The 24,696-nt window shown below is 43.7% G+C and overlaps 2 protein-coding genes across 2 annotated transcripts in view; both read right to left on the bottom strand.

Moving 5' to 3' along the window:
* nherf1b (NHERF family PDZ scaffold protein 1b) overlaps positions 1–8,861 on the bottom strand; it is a 28,144-nt gene extending 19,283 nt beyond the window's left edge. Inside the window, exon 1 of the mRNA XM_069149753.1 lies at positions 7,822–8,861. Coding sequence (XP_069005854.1) covers positions 7,822–8,397 — 576 coding nt within the window. The 5' untranslated portion in view covers positions 8,398–8,861. The remainder of the gene's footprint in view (positions 1–7,821) is intronic.
* Positions 8,862–10,525: 1,664 nt separating this feature from the next.
* LOC138198374 (ras-related protein Rab-37) lies at positions 10,526–22,040 on the bottom strand. Its single transcript, XM_069149754.1, has 9 exons — positions 21,304–22,040; positions 20,223–20,333; positions 18,088–18,129; positions 16,504–16,570; positions 16,298–16,350; positions 15,832–15,897; positions 14,963–15,019; positions 14,809–14,885; positions 10,526–11,269 (listed from the first exon to the last, which is right to left on the bottom strand). Exons 1-9 carry the CDS (start codon positions 21,412–21,414, stop codon positions 11,164–11,166), a joined length of 690 nt encoding a protein of 229 aa, XP_069005855.1. The 5' UTR covers positions 21,415–22,040; the 3' UTR covers positions 10,526–11,163.
* Between the last annotated feature and the right edge of the window lie 2,656 nt (positions 22,041–24,696).

Raw genomic sequence — 24,696 nt, 5'->3', positions numbered from 1 at the left:
GGCAGGACGGGGGTGTTGGGTTTCAAACTGGACCATTGAACCAGCTGCGAGGCAAGCAGAGGGGGGAACAAAGCACCCTACTGTCCCCCCTTCCATTTGAGGATGGGACATACTGGCCCCACAAAAAACACCAAAGAAAGGTTCTGCCGAGGGGTTCCCATTACAAGACACTGTTTAGTGGGAAGGCTTGGAAATAGAAAAGTAATGTCAGTCAACACAGCAGGGGTGCAAACGCTGATAAGAGCAAATGGAGAGGTCTTGATTATCTCCTCGGTTTAGCCATCAGCAAGCAGGTTCTGTCTTTACTCAACTGTCTGTTGCAGCTTCATTCCCGGCACAATCTTTTTTTTTTTAAATCCCGATTGCATTAGATCAGCCCGATCCCCGACAGTTTCATCCGACAAACCAAGAAGTCAACAAGTTTTATCTCCTCCGCCAGTCTTCCTGTCCTTGACCCTCCACCCCCGAGGACCTGAACGCTGCATGAGCCTAACAAACTCTAACACAAGTTCCTCTCTGCCCTTCCTCCCACGAAACCCTGAACAGAGGAGGAAGAAAATGCATGAAGAGAAATAAGGGAAGGCAATACAGGAAAAAAAAGAACAACAGTTATGTTTGGGTCTGACATAACAGAACATACAACGTTGTTCCACACCAGCAGAAGGGACAACATTATGTGGACATGCTCACCATCACATTCAGCTTTGAAGAGTAAATATTTTAAACACCAGTCTCATTTTATTGCCAGTGTGTGAATTTGGTGACTAATCAAGGATGTTGCACTCTTGTAATGCAATACATTAACAACACATAGCTCTTCTGTGACCTCGTCCTGCGCTTCATAATGTGGTTTTCTACATTTTCCAGTTACTCTGACGAGACGTGTTGCATCCAGCTCTCGTTGGAACACGTAGGTGGAGGGCAGCGATCACGGCAAAAGCATTAGCAGGGAAAAGAAAGTAGTGTTACCCTTGAAAACATGGCTACGAGCTGTGCTGCATTATTGAAGCATTCCGTTGAAGAGAAATGTAAATCGAATCTTTCAAATCAAGTGTAAAATAATGTGTCAAGAAAGGCTCGTCTCTCTTTGTAGCTGCACATCTGAATATCTGTCATTTGTGTTATCCACAGAACGGAAGAAATATCACCATCACACCAAAATTAAGACAGGAAAGCTAAGAATATCACAGACTGCTAACTTTATAGAGCAGGACTGCAATCTATAATTATTTTTAATTATAAAGTACATGGCCAATTATTTTCTTGGTAAATTGATTTATCTCTGAAATGTCAGAAAAGAAAAGAATAGCTCAGCAATCTATTTCAGGGTGAGCAGCGAGTCATTTCCCCCTCCGCCCCCTCGGCAGGGCGCGGCGCTCCGGCTCATTGTCTGACCGGGGTGGTGAACCTTCGGCGGCGCGGAGTGGGAAAAGGAATGTGGTATTGTAGAGTCTCTGTCCAGTATCCCGAGGGACCCGATCGCCAGCCTTCCCACCACCCTACCACCCCACCACCCACCACCCACACATCTACGCAATAAGGACTCAGGTTCCACCCCTGACCTGGGCCTCGGCGGCCCCGGCTGAGGGGACAGTGGCGCTGTTGTTTGGACTGGTGACTGGTGACTTTCAGGGAACGAAGGCGCTGTGAATTGCACTGGCGACTGTTTATCGATTATTTATCACGACCCTGATCGGTACAGCAATGTACTGTTCTCCTGCGATGCTGTGATACAACTGTCCTTTACTTCCTGGCAGTGCATCCTCGTTGGTGACTGTCTGACATTTAAACAATGGTCCATGTAAGCATGTGTTGGTATTAAAAACACTGAGTTGTCCTGGTGGCCTCGGTTAAAAGTCCCCCGCGTGAAGGCCGGCCGCAGGCCTTGGCTCCATGGCCTCCCCACGCTTCTCTCTCCCCTCACTTCCTAATACTCTTTGGTACACGCTGTTTTTGAGCCTCATGTATAAATGGATTTTGCAACAAATTATGCGTGACTCTCTTGCAAAACACTGGCGATACTCTTGTCGTCGTGGGCAGCGGTATGTGATAGTATTATACTTTGACTTTCTTTGTGATTCCCACCCATGAGGCACACAAAAACAGCTGCTCCTATGAAAGCCATTGGACAGAAGAATTGTGTGAAGTGTACTGAATGCCAGCGTCTCACTAAAACACAAAATTAACTCATTAGTAGAGAATCTGGCCTCTTGCATGTGGCTTTGGCAGCACTGGTGTAACTGGAACTGCACTCATTGTTCAGGTCATTCATTTTAACATTATGATATGCTGTAAAACATCATATATGGATTTAGTAGAATCAACAAATCTTTTATCATTAACTCATTAATTCAACTTAAAATGTGTTTATATCAAACCACAACTTAAACTTTAAGTCTTTTAACTTGAAATTATTAGGCGAATTAAATAACTGCTAATAATAAATAAATTTTTGTAGTTTGCAGCAAACAAACTTGCTATTTGTCTTTAAAGATCCCATTTTTTTTTATACTTTCCTTGTGTTTATTTGCAGTATTGATATCTTTAGGAAGATAGTTTTGTGGTTTAAAGTATCAAAAACGATCTCAATATTGTTTTACATATCCCCTCTTCAGCTTCTCTCTAAAGCTCCACCAACAACAGGCTGTTTTGTGTCTATCTCTTTAAGGCGCATTGATATCAATGACTCTCTCTTCTGATTGGCTGATTCTTTCCTGACGTCTGCACGGGCTAACCACAGGTTTTCTTCAGTCTTGTAGCTTTGCGACAGACTGATCACGCCGTGCTTTCTTCCAGATAAAAGATAGGACAGCAGGCTGTGCTGAGGACTGACATGCGCATTAGTTTGTGACATCACAAACTAACAGAAGTCCAAACGGCTCAGTTTCTAAAAACAGGCTGTGTGCATTTCTCTCTGGATTAAGCGATTCTGCACTTTTAATGTGTTTTTATAGCACTTAGGTCTGATTTATAATTAAAAAAAGAAACAGAAATCTGAATTTACATGGGACCTTTAACACGTGAAGACAAGTCGTGTTTTGAACCAGTTTAAAATGATGAAATGTTACCTGTTCCTGATCATAATGGGTCCACTACAGTTGCATTACACACATTTATTGAGTGCATTTACTTTATTTAACTGCTACAAATGAATACAGTGAATAATGAACCTTTTTCTCATGTCCACATTAATAATGATGTGTTGAGACAGCACTTGTTTCTCTTAAACAAACACACGTAAGACACATGTTCCACATTTAAATGCACAGATCTCTGAGATGCAACACAATGAAGGTCATGACACCTGCTCTGTCTCTGAAACCAGACAATCCTCAAACAGCAAGGTAGGATGACTCCCATGCATGTACACACACCCAGTACAAATAGAAACGCAACGCTCTGCCAAGCGTATCAAAAAACGTCAAGCGACAGCATGCAGCCGGTCAGAATGAATCATGAAGTTCATCTGATCCTGTCAGACGAACACAATGAAACGCACTTCATTAACCAAACACAGCTTGAACAATAGCTGGCTTTGTCACAGCTGCTTCAATGATAAATCGACTGACAAACACAGCAAACTATCAGCTGGAAATACTTTTTTTTTTTTTTATCCAGAACTGAGTGTCTGTAGCTGTAACGACACGCTATTTAACTATGTATCTGTTACGTCCGGCTACATGCTACATATGCTGGTTTCATTGCAAAGCGATACTGACATTGTTCCCTCAGCATTAGAGCCACACTTTACTGCCCTGCTACGAGCTGCTGGCTTCGAGAAGAGGATCAAGATGACGAAGTGGGAGAATCTTCCACCAACAACAATGACGGGAAGTCAGCACAAACGTCCTGAGGTCTGAGCGCAGGCCGAGACTCCCCGAGACAGCAGCAGTTCGCCAGAAACACACCCCGAACCATCCTGGCTGGAATAGTTACTCTAGGTGTGGCCATTTGTGCCTCTAACGCATGGTTAACAGAAAACTTGACCCGCCAGCTAGTCCTGATTGCATCACATCAGACGTGGATCTGATAAAAGATAAATGCTCAAAGAAGTAAAATAACCCCTTCAAACAAGATGACAGTACACAGACAGGAATGTCCCATGAATTGATTTTTTTTTCCATTAGAGACAGATAATAAAAACTTTAGCTGAATAATTTCCACTCAGCTCTGCCAATGTGGGAAACTGTGAAAACACGTGTTTAACTTCAGGCGAAGACAAACACCAAGTAGACTCCAGAAAACAACAATTTAAAGGACCGTTGTCAGTCCGAGCGCTGAAGGCCATGCAAGTGGAGAGTATACAAATATAGACCAAATCCTCCCACGCAGCTCTCTGTTAGAGGACCGCGCTTTCTATGTAAAGACGGAGAAAAACGTGTGGGGAACACAATGGAAGGTTTTCAAGATCTTTAATAAGCAGGTTTTATTTGAACGTGCAGATTAGAGGAGAGAAGTGACAAACAAGTCGACATGAAGTCTCCCTCTGGGCTCATTTCAGGCCTCTGCAGTCTGTGCGGTTTACATCTTTCGGCAGAATCAGTCTGGCGGAGAGATTACACACACACGCGCTCTCACAAAACACTTTCCTACGTACGAGATCTCATCTAGATGGCAATTTCGTCCGACACGGGCGCTCCTCCTCTCCTGTAATTAGTGTTAAAAGACAGACTTATGTAAGCAGCCAGCCGTCATGAAGGAAGATTCCCCAAAAAACGTCTCGCACTCTCGTACTGCAATCTGAATCAACTCGTCTAAAGAAAAACAGGAGCAATCTGGGTAAACACAGCTCCCGAACGTACATTTTATAACACAGTTTCACATGGTGGGATCTTGTACTTTGCTGACTAATGATTTAAAAATAAATCAAAAAACCATCACAGTTTCAAATGCCCAAAAACCAAAAATGTTCAGTTTGCAACGATTCAAGATTGTTGCTTGAATAAAATGACTCAGAAGATTAATCAAATTTCAAAACACAACAGATGACTATTCATTTGTCGACTGGCTCTTTGTTTCAGCTCCAATTTGGATCAGGTGTTACACAAGCACCTCCAACACATCAACACAGCCACAAATACAAACTAATTCCCGCTTGGCTCGTAGTGCGAGCTCGGAGCGATCACCCTCGGCACACTTCACTGCACTCCGCGATCGCAGGATAACATTTTTACTGCCTGGTAAACAAAACAGCGACCTTTGGAACCGCTGGTGTGTTTTTGTGTGTTTTGTTCCACTCTGACGACAGCGGCTCTTCTTCTTTTCCCGCAGCGCGCTGAATGATTTGACCTTCATCACTGATCATCCATTTTTCACACCTCCCCTGCACTGTCTCACTTTCGCCTACCTCTCATCCTCGCGCATGTATACTCTTCACATGTACTGCACACACACGCACGCACACACACGTGCATCAAGCCATCAGTGTAACCATGGGAACGTAGAGAGCGAGGCTCCTAAGTTTCCGGGGAGGGCGTTGCTCTTCGAACCCTCTTTTGTGTCGCCTGAAAGATGAAGCCAGCCAGGCGGAGTGCAGACGTCAGTGCGACTGCTAAACCAACACTGAGTGTGTCTTTGGAGGCTGTATGTGAGTGTGTTAGAGCTTTGGGAGGGTTTCATGTGTGTGTGTGTGTGTGTGTGTGTGTGTGTGTCTGTGTGTGTCATTGGCTGGGCGACAGGGCTCGGGCACAGGAATGCCGGACAGGATGTAGGAAGAAAATTCCAGAAACAGTCGATTCAATGCCAAACACACCCCATGGTGCCTCCGACTGCAACATAGAGACGCAGCAGAGTCTGATCAGCATCCCTCGAGTCCAATTTACACTCTCGTGTCTCTTCTGTTCCTAAGTTTGTTCCTCAGCCTGTGAAATCTGAGTTTGTGCCGTAACGTGGACGAGAGACTCCCGAAGATCTGGGCTCACTGCTCAGCAAGAGTACTACTGGATTTCTGCTCCATATTTTAAACTCTGGGAAAGTGCTGCAATCAAAATCCAAGTGCTGAAAATGAAGTTTGTTGGGATTGTTTGTCGCGATGCCAATTCTCTCTGGGTTGCATGCCACTGTGGATTGTACTGCTGCAGCTCCATTAGGCCATCTGTGGAGACTATTGAGAGTAAACACAGGAACAATCGCTGTATATGCCTTTGGACAAACAACATAACCCAGCAGTCCTCGAGTGCTGCGCGCAAGCGGGGGCCAATGATGTTTTAATGTGGCCAATGATATTTTAATGTGAGGAGAGCAAAGAAAAAGAAAAATCTCTTCAATACCAGAAACATGATAACCAAAAAGCCCTGCGTGTTCTGGGTCTGTGAAAGCTGACATTATTATGAGAAAAGAAGGATGTAAGGAAGCAGCAAGTGGCAACGAAAGATAAATGTCAACGTAACATTCCAGTTGTGCGTTTCTTTTAACAGCTGTGATCAACTTAAGCAATGAATCGACTTATCGCCGCAGATCGGACGTTTCCAGCCTCTCAAATGCGAGGAGTTTCTGTGCTTTATGTGGAATGAGTTTTGTACAACTTCCTGAACAACAGCACTGAAGAGGTCTTCTTGGATTATCTGAACTTGTCAAGAGTGTTCACATTGTCTAATCAAAATGAAATAGTCGGTTGCATCTTTTAACAACAAGAAAGGACCACAAGCTCCCTTATTTCACGACATTAAAGTAAACAGAAACCCAGACGAGATCTCGAGTCCTCCAACAGTTCAAAGTGTCTTCCAAATCATCGTCATTTATAACTTTAACTTTACCCTGAAGTATCACCACTATTTTGATCTCGTTGACCTCCTGTCAGCTTCAGGAAATCATTACTAGTGTCCACCTAGCTGCGACACTGTGACATCATGGTTTGTGGTTCAACCAGTCGTAAGTGAAATGAAAAAAACCCTCAGCAGCAGGTTCTTTGATCTCTGATCTCTGCCTCTTTATGATAGCTGCTGGCTGTGCACATCGCGGCCTCTCTTCCCACCGACAGTAATGTACTGAGAGTGAGCGTCCGACGCAGACACAAATAGCCTCGGGGTAAACATTCAGGATGCTGCAGAGAGGGACACCGCTGTTCCAGACTCCAGGATCCCTCTCCTGCTCAAGTTCTTTAAACAAAATATATGTATAAAAGGTCCTGAGTTCACAGACACACACACACACACTCACACACACTCACACTCACACTCACACACACGCACACACAGTCACACAGTCACAGGGACAGCGTGGCAGGAGAAAACAAGGGTAGACTCATCAACAAGCTGCTGCAGTGAGAATGTGCCCATAATGTTTTACAGACAAAGATCAAAGGGTGAAAAAAAAATCATTTCGTGGTGATTTATAGAGAGGCACCAAACTATTTCCTGTTGTTTGTTGCGGAGGCTCGAGCGATGTAAGTTATTTGTTCTGCTTGTTTTCTACGGTACACTGTTTTCTGCTGTGTCTTTTGTGTTTGCTTTGGTGTGGTGTGTCCTTGTTGCTGACTTCATGCTCAACCGCAGAGTGTCACTGTAATAACAAGACAGAATGGCTTCCTATTTTAAAGTGATTGCACTTTGAGACTTAGTGGCAGAAAGAAAAGAGAGATTGGAGAAGAGAAAGTTGAGCAACAGGGGTCCTGTTCCATTTTGGGGTCCTGGTTTGCTGATGCCAAAGCTGGACCAGGTTTGTGTCCTCACTCACAGTAAATGTCCTGCCAGCTGATCTGCCCACAGCAAGGATGTTTGCAGCTGACTGACAGAGTTGAGGTCATTATCAGCATGAGTGCACTTGCATTTCAGAGCGTGTTGGTGGAGGTGACATCATGCACAAACTTTTCGCCTCACTCACCTTCTCAGAGTTGATGCTCAGCTTCTTCTCGACGTGCTCGTGGACTCCTCCGTTACTCTCGGGCACCGGCGTGGATTCCCTCGGTGTCCTGTCCTGCTCCACCTCCTCCTCCTCCTCCACCTCTTCCCGCTTGGCGTGCAGCTCATCCCCGCTCTCCTTCCCGTCCACCTCCCCGTTCTTCTGCACCACCTCCTCTTCCTCCTCCACCTCCTCTTCCTCTTCGTCGAACGGTAACGGGACGCCGTCGGTGACGTAACCCTTAAGACACTTCAGGTTGTGTTTCTTCAGCAGCTGCTCCGTGTCCGGGTCCACCACGATGAGCTCCAGCCGGCCCGCGGTGGCTCGTATCCGGGACACGACCTGCTGGTGGCTCTCGTTCTCCACGTCCTCCCCGCTCACGAACACCAGGCGGTCTCCGGCGCGGAGCCCGGAGGTCTCCGCCGGGCTGTCGGGCTCCACTAACCGGATGAACTGCCCCGTCTTACCTTTCTCCCCATGGAGGTGGAAGCCGTAGCCGTTGTCCCCCTTCTCCAGCGTGCACAGCCGGGGACGCAGATACTGGCTTTTACTCGGCATGGTCGGCTTCAGTCGCCTTCACACTGCTGCTGGTCAACCTGTTGCTCGTTCACAGTTGAAATGTCCAGAAATCCTCCTCAGGATGCAGCCGAGGAGGTGTGTGTGAGAGTGAGAGTGAGTGGTACCCTTTCCAAAAAAAAAAAAAAAAAAACACCCAACTCCCGCCCTGTTAGGGAGATTAGTCCGTGGGAAACCGTGCTGGTGTTGGTCCCACTTCCACAAACAAGTCAGTGTGTGATTTTCTCTTCACAGTTAATGTAATCCTGAGAGGGGCTCCTGTGTGCCGTGGGGGTCCTGACCCGGGATGTCTGAACTGAAGCTGGTTGAACTCTCTGAGCGGTCGCTCCCTCTCAGAGTCCTGCCACAAAAGTGGAAAAGCCACTCAGGAAGAGGGAGGTGCGTTCACGGAACAGCCCAGCTGGCTGCTTCATGCAAAGCAGTGCGAATGGATCCATAGATACAAAGAGGCTGTCCAGGAAAACACGGGATAACTAGGAGGAGAAGAAAAAGGAGTGCTGCCCAACCCTCAAAGCTGCACTCAGCAACTGTGGACATGTTGAAACCATGTTGTTAAAAAACTTCTCTACATAAAATACCTTTTAAAAAAATGTATTCAGTTTTAATTTTCATAATACTTCTTACAGATTTCTGGTAGATTTTTCTTATTTAAATATAATTAAAATCACTTGATTATCAGTGATAATATTACTATTATTATTACTATTATCAGTTTTCCTAATGATGCAGCCTATAATCTGCAATAAAAAAAAACAACGTAATTTATCGATGTCTTGCATGCAATGTAGAGTAAAACATTTAATATAAGAGTTTTAGTGATGTTTTGCCCTAATTACATGAACTCCAGTAAACAAGTATGCCTTTCTCACATGTCACATGAAACTAAAATGATCAATATAAACACATTGGCCCTGTCTTGACATGTAGATCTTCACTTCAGTCTATCTGCTTGTTTATCAGCAATAATCAGCATCAGATTCAAACCATCTCTGCAGCCTGTCATCCCGGAGTCCCTGCGGCCGTTTACAGATAAGAGAGACTTCACTGTGAAAACAGATTCTGACAGGATGCTGCTCGACTCCAACCTCAGGCAGGATTTGCCGTCTCAGCAGTTTCCAGATTTCACAAATTGAACACACACAGCAGAGAGCTGTGTTCGTTACGGAAAGTCATCCAAATTGCTGAATTCATAGTAAAAGTCAGAAAATGCACCTTAGTGTGTATCTGCAGTGTGACTCACGCTGGAGAGATGGATGTGAGTGGGAGAGGAGCCGAGCTGTGTTCAGGTATACAGCCCAGCATACTGTGAATCATGAATATGCTTCGTGTTGTGGCCTTTTTCAGGGACTTAGTCCAACCTCACTAATAACAGAAACATCATGACAGGGACGTGGAGCATCATGTCTCTATCATGTGCATATATAATGGAATAAAATAGGCTGTAAAATACAGTATGAGCATATTGATACTGTTACCTGTCTAATTTAAATAACAGCCTACTTTACTTTTTCTCGTGGTACATACAGTACTGGAGAATAAACAGGGGAGCTGCTGCCACACAGTGGCTCACCAAGCTCAGCACATCCAATCAGCCGTCAGTGACTCCCACCCCTCTCCTCTAAAAAGCCAACACACACACACAGAAACACAGACAAGACAGACTTCAATAAAACAACACCACATACATTACAAAATATACTTTTATATATAAATAAAAAGTATATTTTGTATATATATATATATATATATATATAGTAATGATAACAAAGCACTTTTTCATGGCACTTTGTGATCACTGTGAAGGGACAAACGTGACATCGAGCAAAGTTTGACAAGCAAACATTCATAATGAATATTGTACAAAGAGTGCGTGAACAGATACAGCTTCGGTACAGCCCAGACAACGACAGCCATCTTTGGAGGACAGGGTTTGGGAGTGCTGCTTGTGCTTGTGTGAATCTGTGTGGGAATGCTAAAAAGGTAAAACTGCATGCTGAGAAATCTCTGAACATAGACATGAAAACAGTAAAAAAATAATCTGTGTGTGTAGCATGTACAGTACTTTGGATGAAGTTTCACTGGCCCTTAAGTAAACGTACAGACAGACACACACTGGGCGAGCGCCCTCCAAACATCGGCTTTATTCTATCTAACAGCAGTACAGATGTGAACAGACGGGATCATTTTAGCTACAATCTGACTAAGAGACTGAAGTCCACTTCTCAAACACACTTAATTCTCAAAGAATAAAGATGAAGACTGTAAGGCCAAAAGGGATTCAGTTCACAGCGTGGTCAAACAGGGATGAAACGAACTAAGAGCTGCATGGCAAAACGCTATATCCATATCAACAGTCGTATCGATGGTTTAATATAAAACTGCTGTTTTTGGAGAGTAGAGTGATGGATCTGGTTTGTCTGTTTGTCCCTGCAGATGGATATAGCATTTCAGATTGTAACTCCTGACTTGTACTTTGATATAACTGTCACCACAAAGACCACATACATTTTCTACGCATGACATAAAAGATTTAAAATTCACATTTCAGAAAAGGGATGGCAGCCAATCCAGGATCCGTCTCATTCAGCCGAAAGCTCAGTGGAGGAGACGAGGACATCCGCTTCTCAGGGTTCGGTGCTGGGATTGGCTTTCGTAAGAGACAGCAGACATTTTTACCTCGTTCCCTCCCTCCCTTCCTTCTTTCTGTATCTGTGTGTGTGTCTCTCTCTGCCTGGCGATCAGCGTCAGCTACATGAAGCTGCAGCAGCCAGACTTGTGCTTCTGAGACTCGATGTAGTCGTGTATCTGGAACTTGGGCTCATTCGGCTGCTGCGTCGCTCTGTGCTTCAGCTCCCTGACAGAGAAACAGGAAGAGAAAGAGAGACACAGGAAGTTAGATAGAGAGGGGGTGGATATGTGGGCTGGGGCACAGACAGGGTCAACAAATCAAGAATATGAGAAAGGAAGAGAAAGAAAAAGCGCAGGAGTACTGAAATCTTATCAAAATGCCTCTGGTGTGATATCATTTAATCTAACTTCCACTTAAACCTGCCATCATGTGGAGATGACAAGTCACCTACATTGTCCTCCTCTGCAGCTCTGGGAACACACTTTTTACACATTCATTTCAGACTGAAGAAGTATCTTTTCATATTTCCTGCCAGTCAGTAAAAAAAAAAAGAAAAAGGTGTGTGTGCACAAAAAAACCAGGAATGACGGAGTTATTGTTCGAGATCTACGGGGAGCCTCAAACACACACAATCCCATCATAATGAGACAACAGCAACAAACAACGGATTAGCTGCAAACCATTAGCGGGTGTCAGCTGCAGGAGTCGAAGGGAGATTTGATAGCATCGATGCAGTGTTGAAGAAAGGTATGAAAATACGCAATCCAGTGGAGACACCAGAGTAAACCCAGAGGCTACAACAGGAGGTGGACTGCAGCCATGAAGGACAGCCGTGCTTCAACTACAAAACCCATCAATGTGAACCCTCCGTGTTTATCACTCCAGGAGCATGAACTAATTGTTTTTGTTTTTTTTACTTTTCTACCACACGCAGTGAAAGTTGCGCAATATATAGGTACATTATTTTTGTCATTGCAGAGGATTAGTTCTTTAAAAAAAGATGTAGCTTCTGAAGTGTGAAATATCTGATTTGGGATTTACTTGTAGATGACTCTAATCATCAACCAAGAAAATTCAGTTTATTTTATACTCACTTCTGTTTTCTTACTTTCAGTCATTTTCTATTATTTAGGTATGTGGTGGGGTGTAGTAGGTCTGCTCAATAGACTCTCTACCTGCTACTTCTATCCAGCAGTTTGTTCCCAAAATTAAATTAAAAGGCTATGAAGACTTGAATGAAGATACATTATGTCTCCAATAATAAAATATTCATAAAGGCTTCCTATATGGTTTTATTATATTCAGCTAACTACATTTCAAAAGGACTACTTGATGCAGTGTCTTGTGAGAAGGGTAACCTAAATACCAACGCATTCTGTGATCAGATTACAACATGAAATACACTACAAGACCAAGAGTATATGGACACACGGACATCCTGCCTTTTTAAAAAAAATTATAAATAGTTTATTCTAAAACTATGGGTGTTTAAAAAGCAAGGCTTGGCTCACAGTTTGTGATCCAATTTATGCCAAAAATATTGGATAGGGTTGAGGTGGAGGTTCTTTGCAGGTCAGTCTGGTTCTTTTACACCAAACTCTGCCCAAAGTAATTGCACTCAAAGTTGGTGACATATTGTTGAAAATGTTTTTCATGATGTAGCATTATTTCTCCTCATTGCAACAAATGGCCGTTTTCCAAACAAATGAAAAACAGCAGCAGACCAAAAGTACACAAAAGGTGCGTGTCATGCTCAATCGTACTGTCCTCCCTCGCCAACATTCAGGCAATCTACCTGCAATAATCCTTTAAACATGCCCTGAAATACTTTTCAACTGTTTTGTATAAATAAATAGCATCACAAAACACAACATGAGCATCTTGTCCTACGTCTCTTATACCTGCAAAAGTGATTATTATTTTTTTAACACTTGAGGGCAGCATGACAAGCTGTAAAAAAAAAAACCCACCAACACCAATGACATTTCCTCACCCTTATTATGTTGTCATGGCAACAAACATTTGGCTGTTTACACATCAAGGATACAAATTAATGCGTTTTCAGTGAAACAACGCTACGGCCGCTAGGAGAGAGAAGCAACACAGCAAAGCTGTGGACTGTAAAACCAAAACAATCAGTAACACTGAGGAGAACTGAACGGTCAGGTGATAGTTGTGTAGTTCTTTACTACAATCAACTCCTTTTTACGTTACACATTGTCATTTCATTTATTGCTAAAGAGGACTTATCATATTTCTCTGTATTTTCTCTCAAATGTAATGTCACGATGTTAAATGGTCATATCAAACGTGCCCAAAGTTTCAAATGATGTAAATAAACACCCTGTGATGGACTGGCAACCTGTCCAGGGTGAACCCTGCCTTTGCCCATAGTGAGCTGGGATAGGCTCCAGCCCCCCGTGACCCTGTTCAGGATAAAGCGGGTGTAGATAATGGATGGATGGATGGATGGTAAATAAACACATGCAAAAATAATGTCTTTGAGAGAAAAGCTCAGGCCTCAGATGGCTCTGAATGGATTTCCTTATATGGTCATCTGTTCCAGGCACAGCACGCCCACAAAGTACACTCTGCCACTCTTTGAAGCAAGTGGCAACCATAGACTATATAAAGGTGGATGTGGCTTCCAGGTCTGAAAAATGAGGCCAGTGCAGAAGAGATTTAAACTGCAATACCACCGAGTACCTCTAAGGGTTGGCTTCAAAAAAGCCTCCCGCTCAATTGACTCCCATTCAACCTCTCATGAAATATGAAGTGAAAAATTGTTTTCAGAGGTTATTTTGGATTTGCTAGCTTCTGATGCTTCTCATCAGTTTTCTGGCGGTCCATCTGAAAGTAATCCCATTATTAATGAGAAAATAGACCAAAAAATGCAATGTTTTTTGGGGGGGACGTATCTATTTGATTGACAGACCTGTGGTGCTGTCAGCTTTCTGCTATCAGTGGGCAGGACTTAGTGTTGTCAGGTATCCAATCAGATCGAGTCAGATCCAACATTTGCTCCCGCCCAGCGTGTCCAAATATGGTCACTACCGTCTCCAAACCGCTCGGAAATAGCAAGATGGCAACGTCCAATAACTGAACTCGAGACCTCATAACAACTGTTCACAAACCAATGTATGATGTCACTGTTGGATGCCACCCACTCATTTGTGAACTCTTTTGACTGTACCCAGGGCATGTCAATAAAACGAGGCAGGCCCCCAAACATACCTGTCTTTGAGGCCTAATATCGAATTAAACTCTGGATTTATGAATTATTAAGACGGACCACCAGAATACTGATCACAAGCCAGAGGAGAGCCCCACGTGGCCTTCGGTGGTATTGCACTTCACAGTACTTTTGTATTGGCTTTACTTTTCAAACCAGGAGATTAAGCCCATTTTTTAAATAGAGCTTATGCTCTGAAGTTGTTCCACCACTCTGCTTAGGACTCACAAATACCACCTGCTGCCCCTGGCAGAATTCCTGGAAAGTGACCAGTCAGAGGACAGTGGGCATTTATGGAGGGGGGGCTTAAAGAGACAGAAGCTAAAATGGCTTGTTTTAGACTGAAGATGAGCTTGAGAGGCTGCAAAAAGAGCCAGTATAAGATCATGAAAAAGGTTTGTTTTTTGGACTGTGAATCATGCAAAGCTACTCTGGTGGAATCACAGAATAAGAATAAAACTAAAACTAAAATGAAAATGAACATAATAGGTCCTCTTTAATATAAATTGATTACAGCAGCTTATGGACTTACTTTGCTATAGCGAGAAAAGACAGCTCCACATTGACTCCTGTCTTTGCACTGGTCTCCATAAATGGTACTCCATATTCCTAAAATGGAAAAACATTAGAAGAGCAATGTGTGTGTGTTACTGAGACTATAACCACTTGAAGACATCATACATTACCTTCGCCAGCTTCTCTCCATCCTCTGTCTTCACGACCCTCTCAGCGGCCATGTCTGACTGTAAGACAGCAGTGGGAAGAGAAAACAAGTCATCATAGCAGGGGCGAAGGGCCACAGATTCACCACGCCATTAGCCACAGTAGTGCACCAATCGCGTCGGCCCATACGTCCTCTTGCCTGGCAGCTTTGCTGAGCCCCTTCAGACTGATGAGATGTCAGACACTCCACCTCCAGCAGAAGAGCAGCACTCCCACAGAACGATGCCGCCGGCCCCGTTGCATTCACAGCAAATGATCTATGCTGCTGCTACGTGACATCAACAGCTCTCGACACAAGTGAGTCCTCTCTGGGCCACCAGAGGGAGCTTCTAGATATATCAACACTGACTTACTGGTTGCAATGAGACACGAAAATGTCTCTTTTCATCACCAGAAGCATTGTGCAGAAAATGTTCCATGCATTGTGAGCTTGATGCTAGTTAGTGAGCCACTGATGTGATTGTATTCTTACCAGTTACAATACTGAACTAACACTGTGTGATGTATAAAACAAAATTATGAATTGATGTGGTACTTTCAAAAGCACCAACTCCAGAAACTGACCCGCTTTATGTTCAAAGATAAATGTGCACATTAAAAACATACATTTCTGAGCACACACAAACACGATTAAGGCAACAATTCACTTGTAAACGTTAAACCAGGCGAATGAGAGCTCGCTTTCATGCATGTATGGCGCAATGAAAGCATTTTCTGGCATTTAAGCCTTCGCATGTCTGGCGAAGTGTGATAAGAGTGTGTTAAAATTGTGCTAAGAGACTAGTTATCTTCCTGATCTTTTTATGTAACACAAAAAGGAAGCCATGCTCACCTTGTTGCCGAGCAACATGATGACCACATCCTTCTGGGCATACTCGTGTATTTCAGTCAGCCAAGCCTTCAAGAGTAGAAAAGAAAGAGAGATGCAGGAGGGGATGAGAAGGGGAGATTGGTCTATAAACAAAACAAATACCACAACTTGAAGACTGCATTTTCCTGTTTCTCCTGAGCTGTGTTATTACAATCCTCCGATCAGTCATGGTGACACTGAGTCACTCTTATCCTTGAACACTTATTTCTTTTCATTACTGAAACCAGAGACTGTGCAGCAAGCAAACGATAACATCATGTCATCTCTCAACAAGTCCATGACAAAATGTTGGATCCTGATAGTGCTTTGCATTTAAATAGATGTAAATAGAGTGTAACATTCAGCCTGAGAGGTTTTAGAAGCAGGAAGTCAAAATGAAGACAGAGAGAGAATGAAAGTGGGAGGAAAAGTAATTTGAGAGTCTTACCCTGATATTGTCAAATGACACCTTGCTGGTGATATCATAAAGCAGAAGCAACGCTGTAAAAGGAAACAGAGCAGAAGTTTGGTTGCACTTTTATTGTTGTCACGCTCTATTATACATATGGCAGCCATGTTCCTTCATTACCAACACTGGGCCTTCCTACACACACACACAGCACAAGGAAGGGAAATATAAAAAGCAAAGGTTACCCTGGGCATCTCTGTAGTAGGCGTGTGTTACGCTGCGGAATCTCTCTTGGCCAGCTGTATCCCAGATCTGCGTAACAAACCGCATAATTACACAGGAGCCATTGTGGGGAAAACACCCTGATCAATCCTGAGAGCAAATCCAAAGCAGCCAGACAACAAGGAACATCAAATTATACTGCTCTGCAAAGCTGAAATGGAGTTTACTTTATTTAGTCCAATTTAGTTAAGACTAAAATCAAAACTTACATATGTTACATAAACCAGACAAAGCCAAAACAAACAGTCAAACCAAGAGAGCCAAGTTAAGTTTAGGCTTGCCGGAGAGGAAACAACAGTCAGCTGAAAAAACAAAAGCTTTTCCATCCTTTGGCTGTTCTCTGTAATTAAAACACATCATATGATTTGGCATCATCCTACATAAATACTATGTTCTTTCATCCTATCTGCAGTCCAACTTTAGAACGATACTTTGACACCGTGACCACTATCCTCCACCATTACTTTATATGTCTGAGGTAACAGTCATATTTATAAATATTTATCTACCTTTTTATTATATTTTCACTTATACCATTGTCTGTGAAATTCCAACTGCAAGTGTGATGCTATACACCCTGTATGAATTATATTTGTGTTTATTAAAATAAAATATATTTTCGACAGTTTCTACTTATGTTTCTGAGATTTTCTCACCAGTTACCCACTCACTCACATTTGCGCTGACGTAACAAGTGAATTATCTTTTTAAATAGCTGGTTCTGCTAGTTAGTCGAGTTTAGCAGCTCATTTTGAAAACTGAACTTCCTGAATCAGTCCTGCATTATTCTGCTCTATGAAGCCAAAAGTAAATGACATATTTAGTGTAGGTGAAGTTTGGTTCAGACTGGGATATGACTTGTTTACATTGTTTAAACAAATAAAATGTTTCTGTCACAGATTATTTCAAAGAAAACGCCTAAAACTCAAACTGTCAAACAGCTGGCTGTTAAAGCGATATTTACCCCCATTAGCTGCATCCTTAAGCTGGTCATAGATAAAAACAGCCAAACAATGAAAATGGTTATTTGTAGTAAAATAACTGGTCTAAAAAGATATGCAATTGAATATATCCTCTCCACCTGCTATAATGTACTCATGCAAACATTTTCCATTTTCTCAACCTGAGATTTGCAGTAAACGATGGACTAACTGTGACAGTCTATAATCACAGATTTTTATAATGTGCAAGTACACGTGCGAGTAGAGATGAGAAGCTGAGGATTTATGTGAGCTCGCAGAGGAGTCTAATTCTGTCACCTCCCACTCAATGTTGAATGAACAGGTCATGTTCATAGACGGGTATCTGCCATACATTAACAGCACGCTGCTGGCACACAGCCCTGCAGAGTCCCTTCTACTACCACAGTCTCACACTTCGGTTGGATCGCCAATGGCAACAATGACAGCTACATCCGAAGCATATCTCGGTCAGCCGAATGCTTTTCAGATATTTTGATCAACAGGTCAAGAGATGATTTGTCATTTATTGAGCTGAAATGTTGACACTGTCTCACACGGGTCTGGAGAGAAGGTGCGTGCTCTCACCTGGAGTTTGACTTTGAGGTTGTCGACGTCCACCACTTTATTCTACGGGAACAAGAAGAGCCGTGAGAGACAATTCACCATATGCTCGAGAGACTAGAGTGCTGTGAAAGTGGCACAGAAATGAAAGACGAACATCACAGTGGACAAAAAAAACTCAGAGAATCAATGAATCAGCGCGTGGCAAAAGAAACAAAGCTACAAAAAGTGTCTTTGAATGCTGGCAGAGAAAGTAATTTGAAACACCCACACAACAACAAGGTCCTGGGATTAGACTTAATTACACAACAGTGAGAAAGACGACTGGCAGCATAACAACTGACTCCCCCGTTAATTTCCTGCAGCCCCGTAGGGGTGCCCTCTGATTTCCCGTAGAGCAAAGACAGGTCTAGAATAGTTTAGTTTTCTTTTAGTCTATAAATCAAAAAAAAATTCTGATGGTGAGAGAAGTGGAAATAAAGGTGAAGGTAATATGCAGAATTTTAACATGCATGCACCATCATGCAAGGGCAAACTGAATCATGGGGGTGAGCGGGTATTTTGGGAGTGTTTTTTTATGTAACCCTGACCTACAGCAACAAGCCCGATAACAATCATATCTCAACCTTTGCACAGCAAAAACCACGACAAAGAGAGAGGCTGAGATGAAGGAAGTTTGACAAGCAACTGCATTTCCTCAATCACTTCATAACTGAGTGTCAGTGACAGGTTATCAGAGCTGCTGCCTTTCCTGTTCACGCACAAAAGCACAAACATCCACTCAAAGAAATGCTGAAGAAGCCTCACAGTAACAAAAGAAACCTCTGCCAAGTGTGCAAAGCCATCGCCGGCAGCTGGAACCGCCACCTGCTGAATCCTTGGCAGAGTGGACATGGTTCAACCCCTGCATTAGTTGCCATGGGTTTCCATTTTTCCCCCCAATTATGACGTGAGAGGAGCCTGCATGCTGAGTAACTGCTACAAGGAAGCATGCCGAAAATAGACCGGCCATGTTACAAGCTGCCACAACAGCCTGCCTGCCCATCCATGCAGAGAGGACAACCTCAGCATATTGACTCAACTGTTTATCTCACGTTACTCTGTTCCTAAGCAGCTTTTGCCTCCTTTTCATTACGAACACCGAGACCAAAAGGGAATTGCTCGCATTATCAGCCATTCTTCTGAATGAACGGTGTGACCCTGAATCCATCATGTTTCTTTTATGAACGTTGCGTTCAGTGTCCCTTCCCATTTTAATGCATTTAATGAATTGCCTCTGGCCACAGTACCTGTTGCTTTTGCTTGAGTGGGTTGAAAGAGGAATGTTCACGTTTCTGAACAGACTGGGTCCAGAAATCTGTCAGACATCCATTATGTTCCCTCATGTCTACACTGCTAACCACACAAGACAACTCATCGCTTTGGCTAATGCAACACAATTTCCTCCTTAAACCGTGCTCACTACTTGACTTGCCATTAGTGTGAGTGTTTTGCTTTGATTGGAGGAAAGGGGAAGTTGAGGCGGGGGTGGGGGGGGGGGGGTGGACTCCACCTTCTCCCTGTTTGTCTGTTTGCTTCAGTAGAATATGATATACAGTAGGCATTTGCTTCAAATTCAGCAACAGTCCCTGTGTGGGTATATGCGTGTGTGTGTGTGTGTGTGTGTGTGTGTTTGTGTTTGTGTTTATGTGTGTGTGTGTGTGTGTGTGTGTTTGTGTTTGTGTGTGTGTGTTAATAGGAGCTCGTCTGTCAGCAGGGTGACTCCTCCAGGACCGAGCTGTACAGCAGCCAATCCTTCCAGGGGACATGGACGTGGGCAGGCATCTGCCAAGACATTTATGAAGCCGTCCTCAGCGCCAAGCAGCACAAGTGGTCTGTGAACTCGAATGATTGGTGAGATGACTTGTACATTTGGCTCGATCATCGCTGAGTGATGCGTGGAAAATAGGTGATAATTGGGCCGATGTCACTCGAACAAAATGGATCTCCTGTTGTTTTGTAAACATCATTAGGCTGTTCTTCGAATGCTAAATATTTCCTGGTATGATTAACAAGAATATGACAGACAAACAGCAAACCATCATTGGCTCGTACAGAAATAGCAAACATCAGAATGAGTTCATTCAGTGAGTACGGGACTGTTCCACAGCATCTCTCACCCTAAAGTCTATTCCAACGGTGGCTATAAAGTTGCCTCCCAGAAATGCCCCATCTTTAAAGCGCACCAAGATGCACGTCTTTCCCACGGAGGAGTCTCCCAGCAGCATCACCTAGAGCAAATCCAGCAGCAGAGAAGAAGAACAGGTCACAGCTGGTCAGAGACATGACAGCATGTACGACGGCAGGATAAAAATAACAATACCCCGAAGAGGAAATAAAAGCTGATGTGGTGCATGAATTATTCTGCAACTGAGCAAGGAAAAAAAAACATTTCACAGCTGGGATCATAAAGTTTGACTCACATTGCGCAATATCTCATTTTGGCAAGCAGCTCAAATGTTAATACAACGTGACAAATACGGCCACAGTATCCACATAGTGTTGTGATGCACTGTCGACTAAGCTGCCACCAACATGTGACACTGTGCCAATACTTGGAGAAGAGATTCAAGATGTTTGTTGTGTAATTTTGCTTTCATCATGTTTCCGTGCATCCTTCTCCAAAACTAATCAATATAATTACAACAACAGGATGTGTAATTGCACAATCTATTCAGCAGCATGTGGTGGAAGTAGCAGCCACACAGCCCTGGTGGTTTCACTGCATAAACATGCTGTGGTAATAAATACAATCAAACTTAAATGCAACTTTTCCTTTTGTCTGTGGGTCTTTATGAAACAGTTGGAGATGTGTCCGTGCAGCTTTTATCAATATACAAGTGGAGGATCTGTGACGAGCAACAAGTAGTCCACTACACCCTCGGCAAATATTTTGACCAGAGGGCGATCAAAGGGGATTTACAGGCTCGCAGACACTTCCTTCGAGATGCAAATGAAACCATCAGGTCGACGACTTGGTGCCTGCTCTGTTATCAGTGTACAAACAGTGAACACGGCCTGTTCAACGACGAGAATGAATAAAGACTTCAGATTAGCAGTCAAACAGTCTTCAGATGTGAAGAGCCGATATTCATGTTGTTGTTGCTACAGTAAATTTACACACCTGTTCCAGCAGCTGCACTCAGAAAAGCCAGAACAAAAAAAAAAAACAAAGACACAAGATAAGACGGAAATACACACCTTGAAGGCAATATCATAATACTCGTTAACAGAAGCGCATCTCTCCAACACATATTTTGACGTGCCGTTTTTACTCTGCTTGTCCGTCAACGACGTCTTTCTTGAGGACATCGCAACGCCAAGGAAAGAGTGCAGACGCGAGAGCCAAACCACAGTTATCTCCAAATGTGTCCAAGAAAGGACGCGCGCGGTGGTGTCAGATCTCCGCCACTCAGTCCCAGTCTCCGCCGACCTCCAGCCCCTCTGCTTGCATACTGCGTGTGGCCACAAAATGATCACCAGGCGCTCCCCGAGACAAGTCGCACCTTCTCAGCGCGGCGAAGAGAAGGAAACCACGATCAAAACTTGAACGACAAAAATCAGCGGCGGCGGCGCCTCGGCGTCTACATCCAGCAGTCAAAAAAGCGATAATGACAAACAGGCGGAAACATTTCTGTTATTTTGCAGAGTGGAGCGCTGCATCCTGGCGTGGGCAGATGATTAACTGAGCAGCTATGCGCGGACGTCGAAAGCTCCCGACGCGTATTTTCTTAGGAGTGGAACAAAAGTGCGTCTTTCATGCTGACACTGTACCCAAATAGATGCATGGGTCAGATGTCTGACTCATCTGCCACAGGTGGTGCTCGATCACTGCGAGGGTCAGCAAAGTCACACGCCCCAGGAGGAGACAGGAAGATCAGCTTAAACACACTTCATTTGGGATATCAATTTGCTCTTAAATTTGGATGGACCTTCCTTTAAAGTCAAGAGGTGCGTAATGGGGTTGGCACCTCTTACCAAAAGCCTTGCGGCACAAAACATGTCGCCTTAAATTATATCCAAGGAAGATGCTCTCAAAGCCATCTTACAGCCTGTAATAAAGTGGCTCCAGTCCTTCCTTATTTTCTGTAGCCTCATCATCAGCCCATTTTTTTTTTTTTTAATGATTCCTCTGAACAGCAGGCAAATGGAGAATTATCCACGACTCTTTTGTTGAGATGATTCTATAAATACGGCCAATCTTTTTCATTTAATTAGCATGTCATGTCTAAAAGGTTTTCACAGAGTCCGTTTCCCGATCAAGTCTGGAAATGACTCCTTTGCTGCAGTGTTTGTCTCCCCCTAGTGGCCCCGTCAGGATGAAGCGCGTCTCCGGTCTCCTCGGGAGACAGCGTTAATGACACGGTCAGAGATCATTTATGTTATATAACTGACACGTAATCTTCTGTTCGTTCGTATGAACTCATCACTCTGTCAGTGGAGGCTTCAGGCAGCATTTCACCCTCTGGCATGAATATGATTACAAAACATTTGATTTCAGGTGAGCAGGGTCATAAAATGCTGTGAAGAAGGTGAGAAATGCTCGTTTAATCCACAATTTCTGCTTGCAACCTGAGAACATGCAGTTTAATGTGTAGGCCTCGACAACACACAAACTGTATGCACATTGGGATTTTATGTGGGTTAAATGAGTAAAATATCAGGCTTTATACTCTCTAACATGTGATTATTAACAAATGTAGGCCTACACGTATATGGGCAACATATACATGCAGGAGTATCTGAAATTACATCATACCCTCAAAATACCTAGAAAATACTTCCATCTGTTAATTAAGGTGTTTTCCTTCTGAGGAAGCCATCTTCTTCCAGACATGCAGTCTGTCATGCTGAATCATGTGACCTTTAACACTAGTCACATGCCATTGATACGTTTGAATTAGGACAATCTATTTTGTCATGTTTTACAGTCCACAAAGGGCCAAATTAATGCAGAATAACACCCCACGGGTCAACTGACTCAAAATCTGCCAAACGTCTCACTAACGAACACCGTCCATGCTCATTCACCAAAGTAGAAACAACCTACAACAAAGCCTTCGCAACATGGTGAGAGTGTGCTATATCTCACCGGGGTGATCAAGTGGGCGACTCCCCTCAATACTCACACCCACCACCCCTCCACGACCTGTTTGACAGAAAATCTCATATGATTTATGTCGACGTAACGTTATCTTTGCTCAAAAGTTGAATTTGTCACCTCAAGCCAACAGCAACACTTGTTGAGCTTCCAGAAACAGGCAGTCACAATTAAACAGGTTTTAACACTTCAGGTTATATCAACTAAAGTGTCAGTCACAACAGCCAAATTGTTTCAGTATCTGTCTACTGTTCTCTTCACCATTTAATTATTCTTTTTGAAGAAAAGCGGAGAGACATCTGAAATGTCTCTGAATGAACAAAGAGGCTGAAAAAGCCTCAGATGTAAAAGGGGAAAATTTATTCCAGCCCAACTCAACTCCTTCTCTACTCATGAAACAGCAAAGACAAACGCTGGATGAATTTCCACCTCCTGCATTTAAGTAACTTTGTTTTGACCATCTCCACCAGCAGGCCCTGCAGACACCGACAGCAACATTATCATGGCGCTGTCTTAAATCCAGCAGAGGCATGCAGCAAAGTGATATATATATATATATATATCACTTTTTTTTTTTTTTTTTTAGTGTGTTTGCAGGGATTTTGAACCTTGAATCATACACTTAAGCACTTATGCAAACTACTGCTAATGTGTAATGGCAAAGCCAATTTTATACTCTCTCCCAGATTTCTGCCTTCACTAATGGCACTGACACCAAGCCAAAGTTAGCGGTGTCACAGACGCAGAAATCAAACACTAATGAGCCTCATGTCTCCGCTGTTTGTTTCCTTTGGCCTCCACTTGACACACAGCCTAAATCCCCCCCCCCCCCCCTCCGCCACCACCACCCCCTCCCCCGCCCCTCCCAAACTTGTCACAAAGCATAAAATCATAAAATCAGTCTTGTTTGAATCAGCTTGGTTACACATATCCAGCAGCAAACAGCCAGCTGCCAGGGCATTCATTAGCTGTGGTGTCTTCACAGTCATTTAATCATAGCATTGGCATCATTAACCATAATAATGTTCCCTTCATCAAGCAGAGTGTTAAGGAGTGTAATGAGTGCAGTGAGAAAATGCAACATCCCACACCGGAGAGCTCCGCTGATTCACGCTGCACTTCACCGACTCGCTGAGGGACTCGAACCCACAGAAGCTGAGAAGATCAGCTGGGATGTCACGACTTCAGTAGCGACAGCCCGTCGCACTGATATGCCCTTCTCACTCAGGTGGGGGGAGGGGGGGTGTGAAGGGGGAGTGAGCCAAAACAAATTCAGGCTGGGAGTGTGTGTGTGTGTGTGTGTGTGTGTGTGTGTGTGTGTGTGTGTGTGTGTGCGTGTGTGTGTATGTGTGTGTGTGTGTGTGTGTGAGTGGAGGACAGGAAGTGTGCACTCACGGTGAAGCCGATGCCCACGGTGGAGGTGAAGGACCCCGGGATGAACTTGCCCTGGTCGTACTGAACCAGCAGGGAGGTCTTGCCCACTCCGCTGTCTC

Source organism: Embiotoca jacksoni, unplaced genomic scaffold (assembly GCF_022577435.1).
Source record: "Embiotoca jacksoni isolate LCO1_2020_lvr unplaced genomic scaffold, fEmbJac1.0.p SCAF_15, whole genome shotgun sequence".
NCBI lineage: Eukaryota > Metazoa > Chordata > Actinopteri > Embiotocidae > Embiotoca > Embiotoca jacksoni.
This window is presented reverse-complemented; position numbering and strand designations above follow the sequence as displayed.

Excerpts from the sequence above, each read along its gene's own strand:
- LOC138198374 (XM_069149754.1), bottom strand. The coding sequence starts at position 21,414 with ATGTCCTCAAGAAAGACGTCGTTGACGGACAAGCAGAGTAAAAACGGC. Across the intron at positions 18,130-20,222 it reads CCGTTGGAATAGACTTTAGG|AATAAAGTGGTGGACGTCGA; the intron begins GTGAGAGATGCT and ends TTGTTCCCGTAG. Across the intron at positions 15,020-15,831 it reads TCATGTTGCTCGGCAACAAG|TCAGACATGGCCGCTGAGAG; the intron begins GTGAGCATGGCT and ends GCTGTCTTACAG.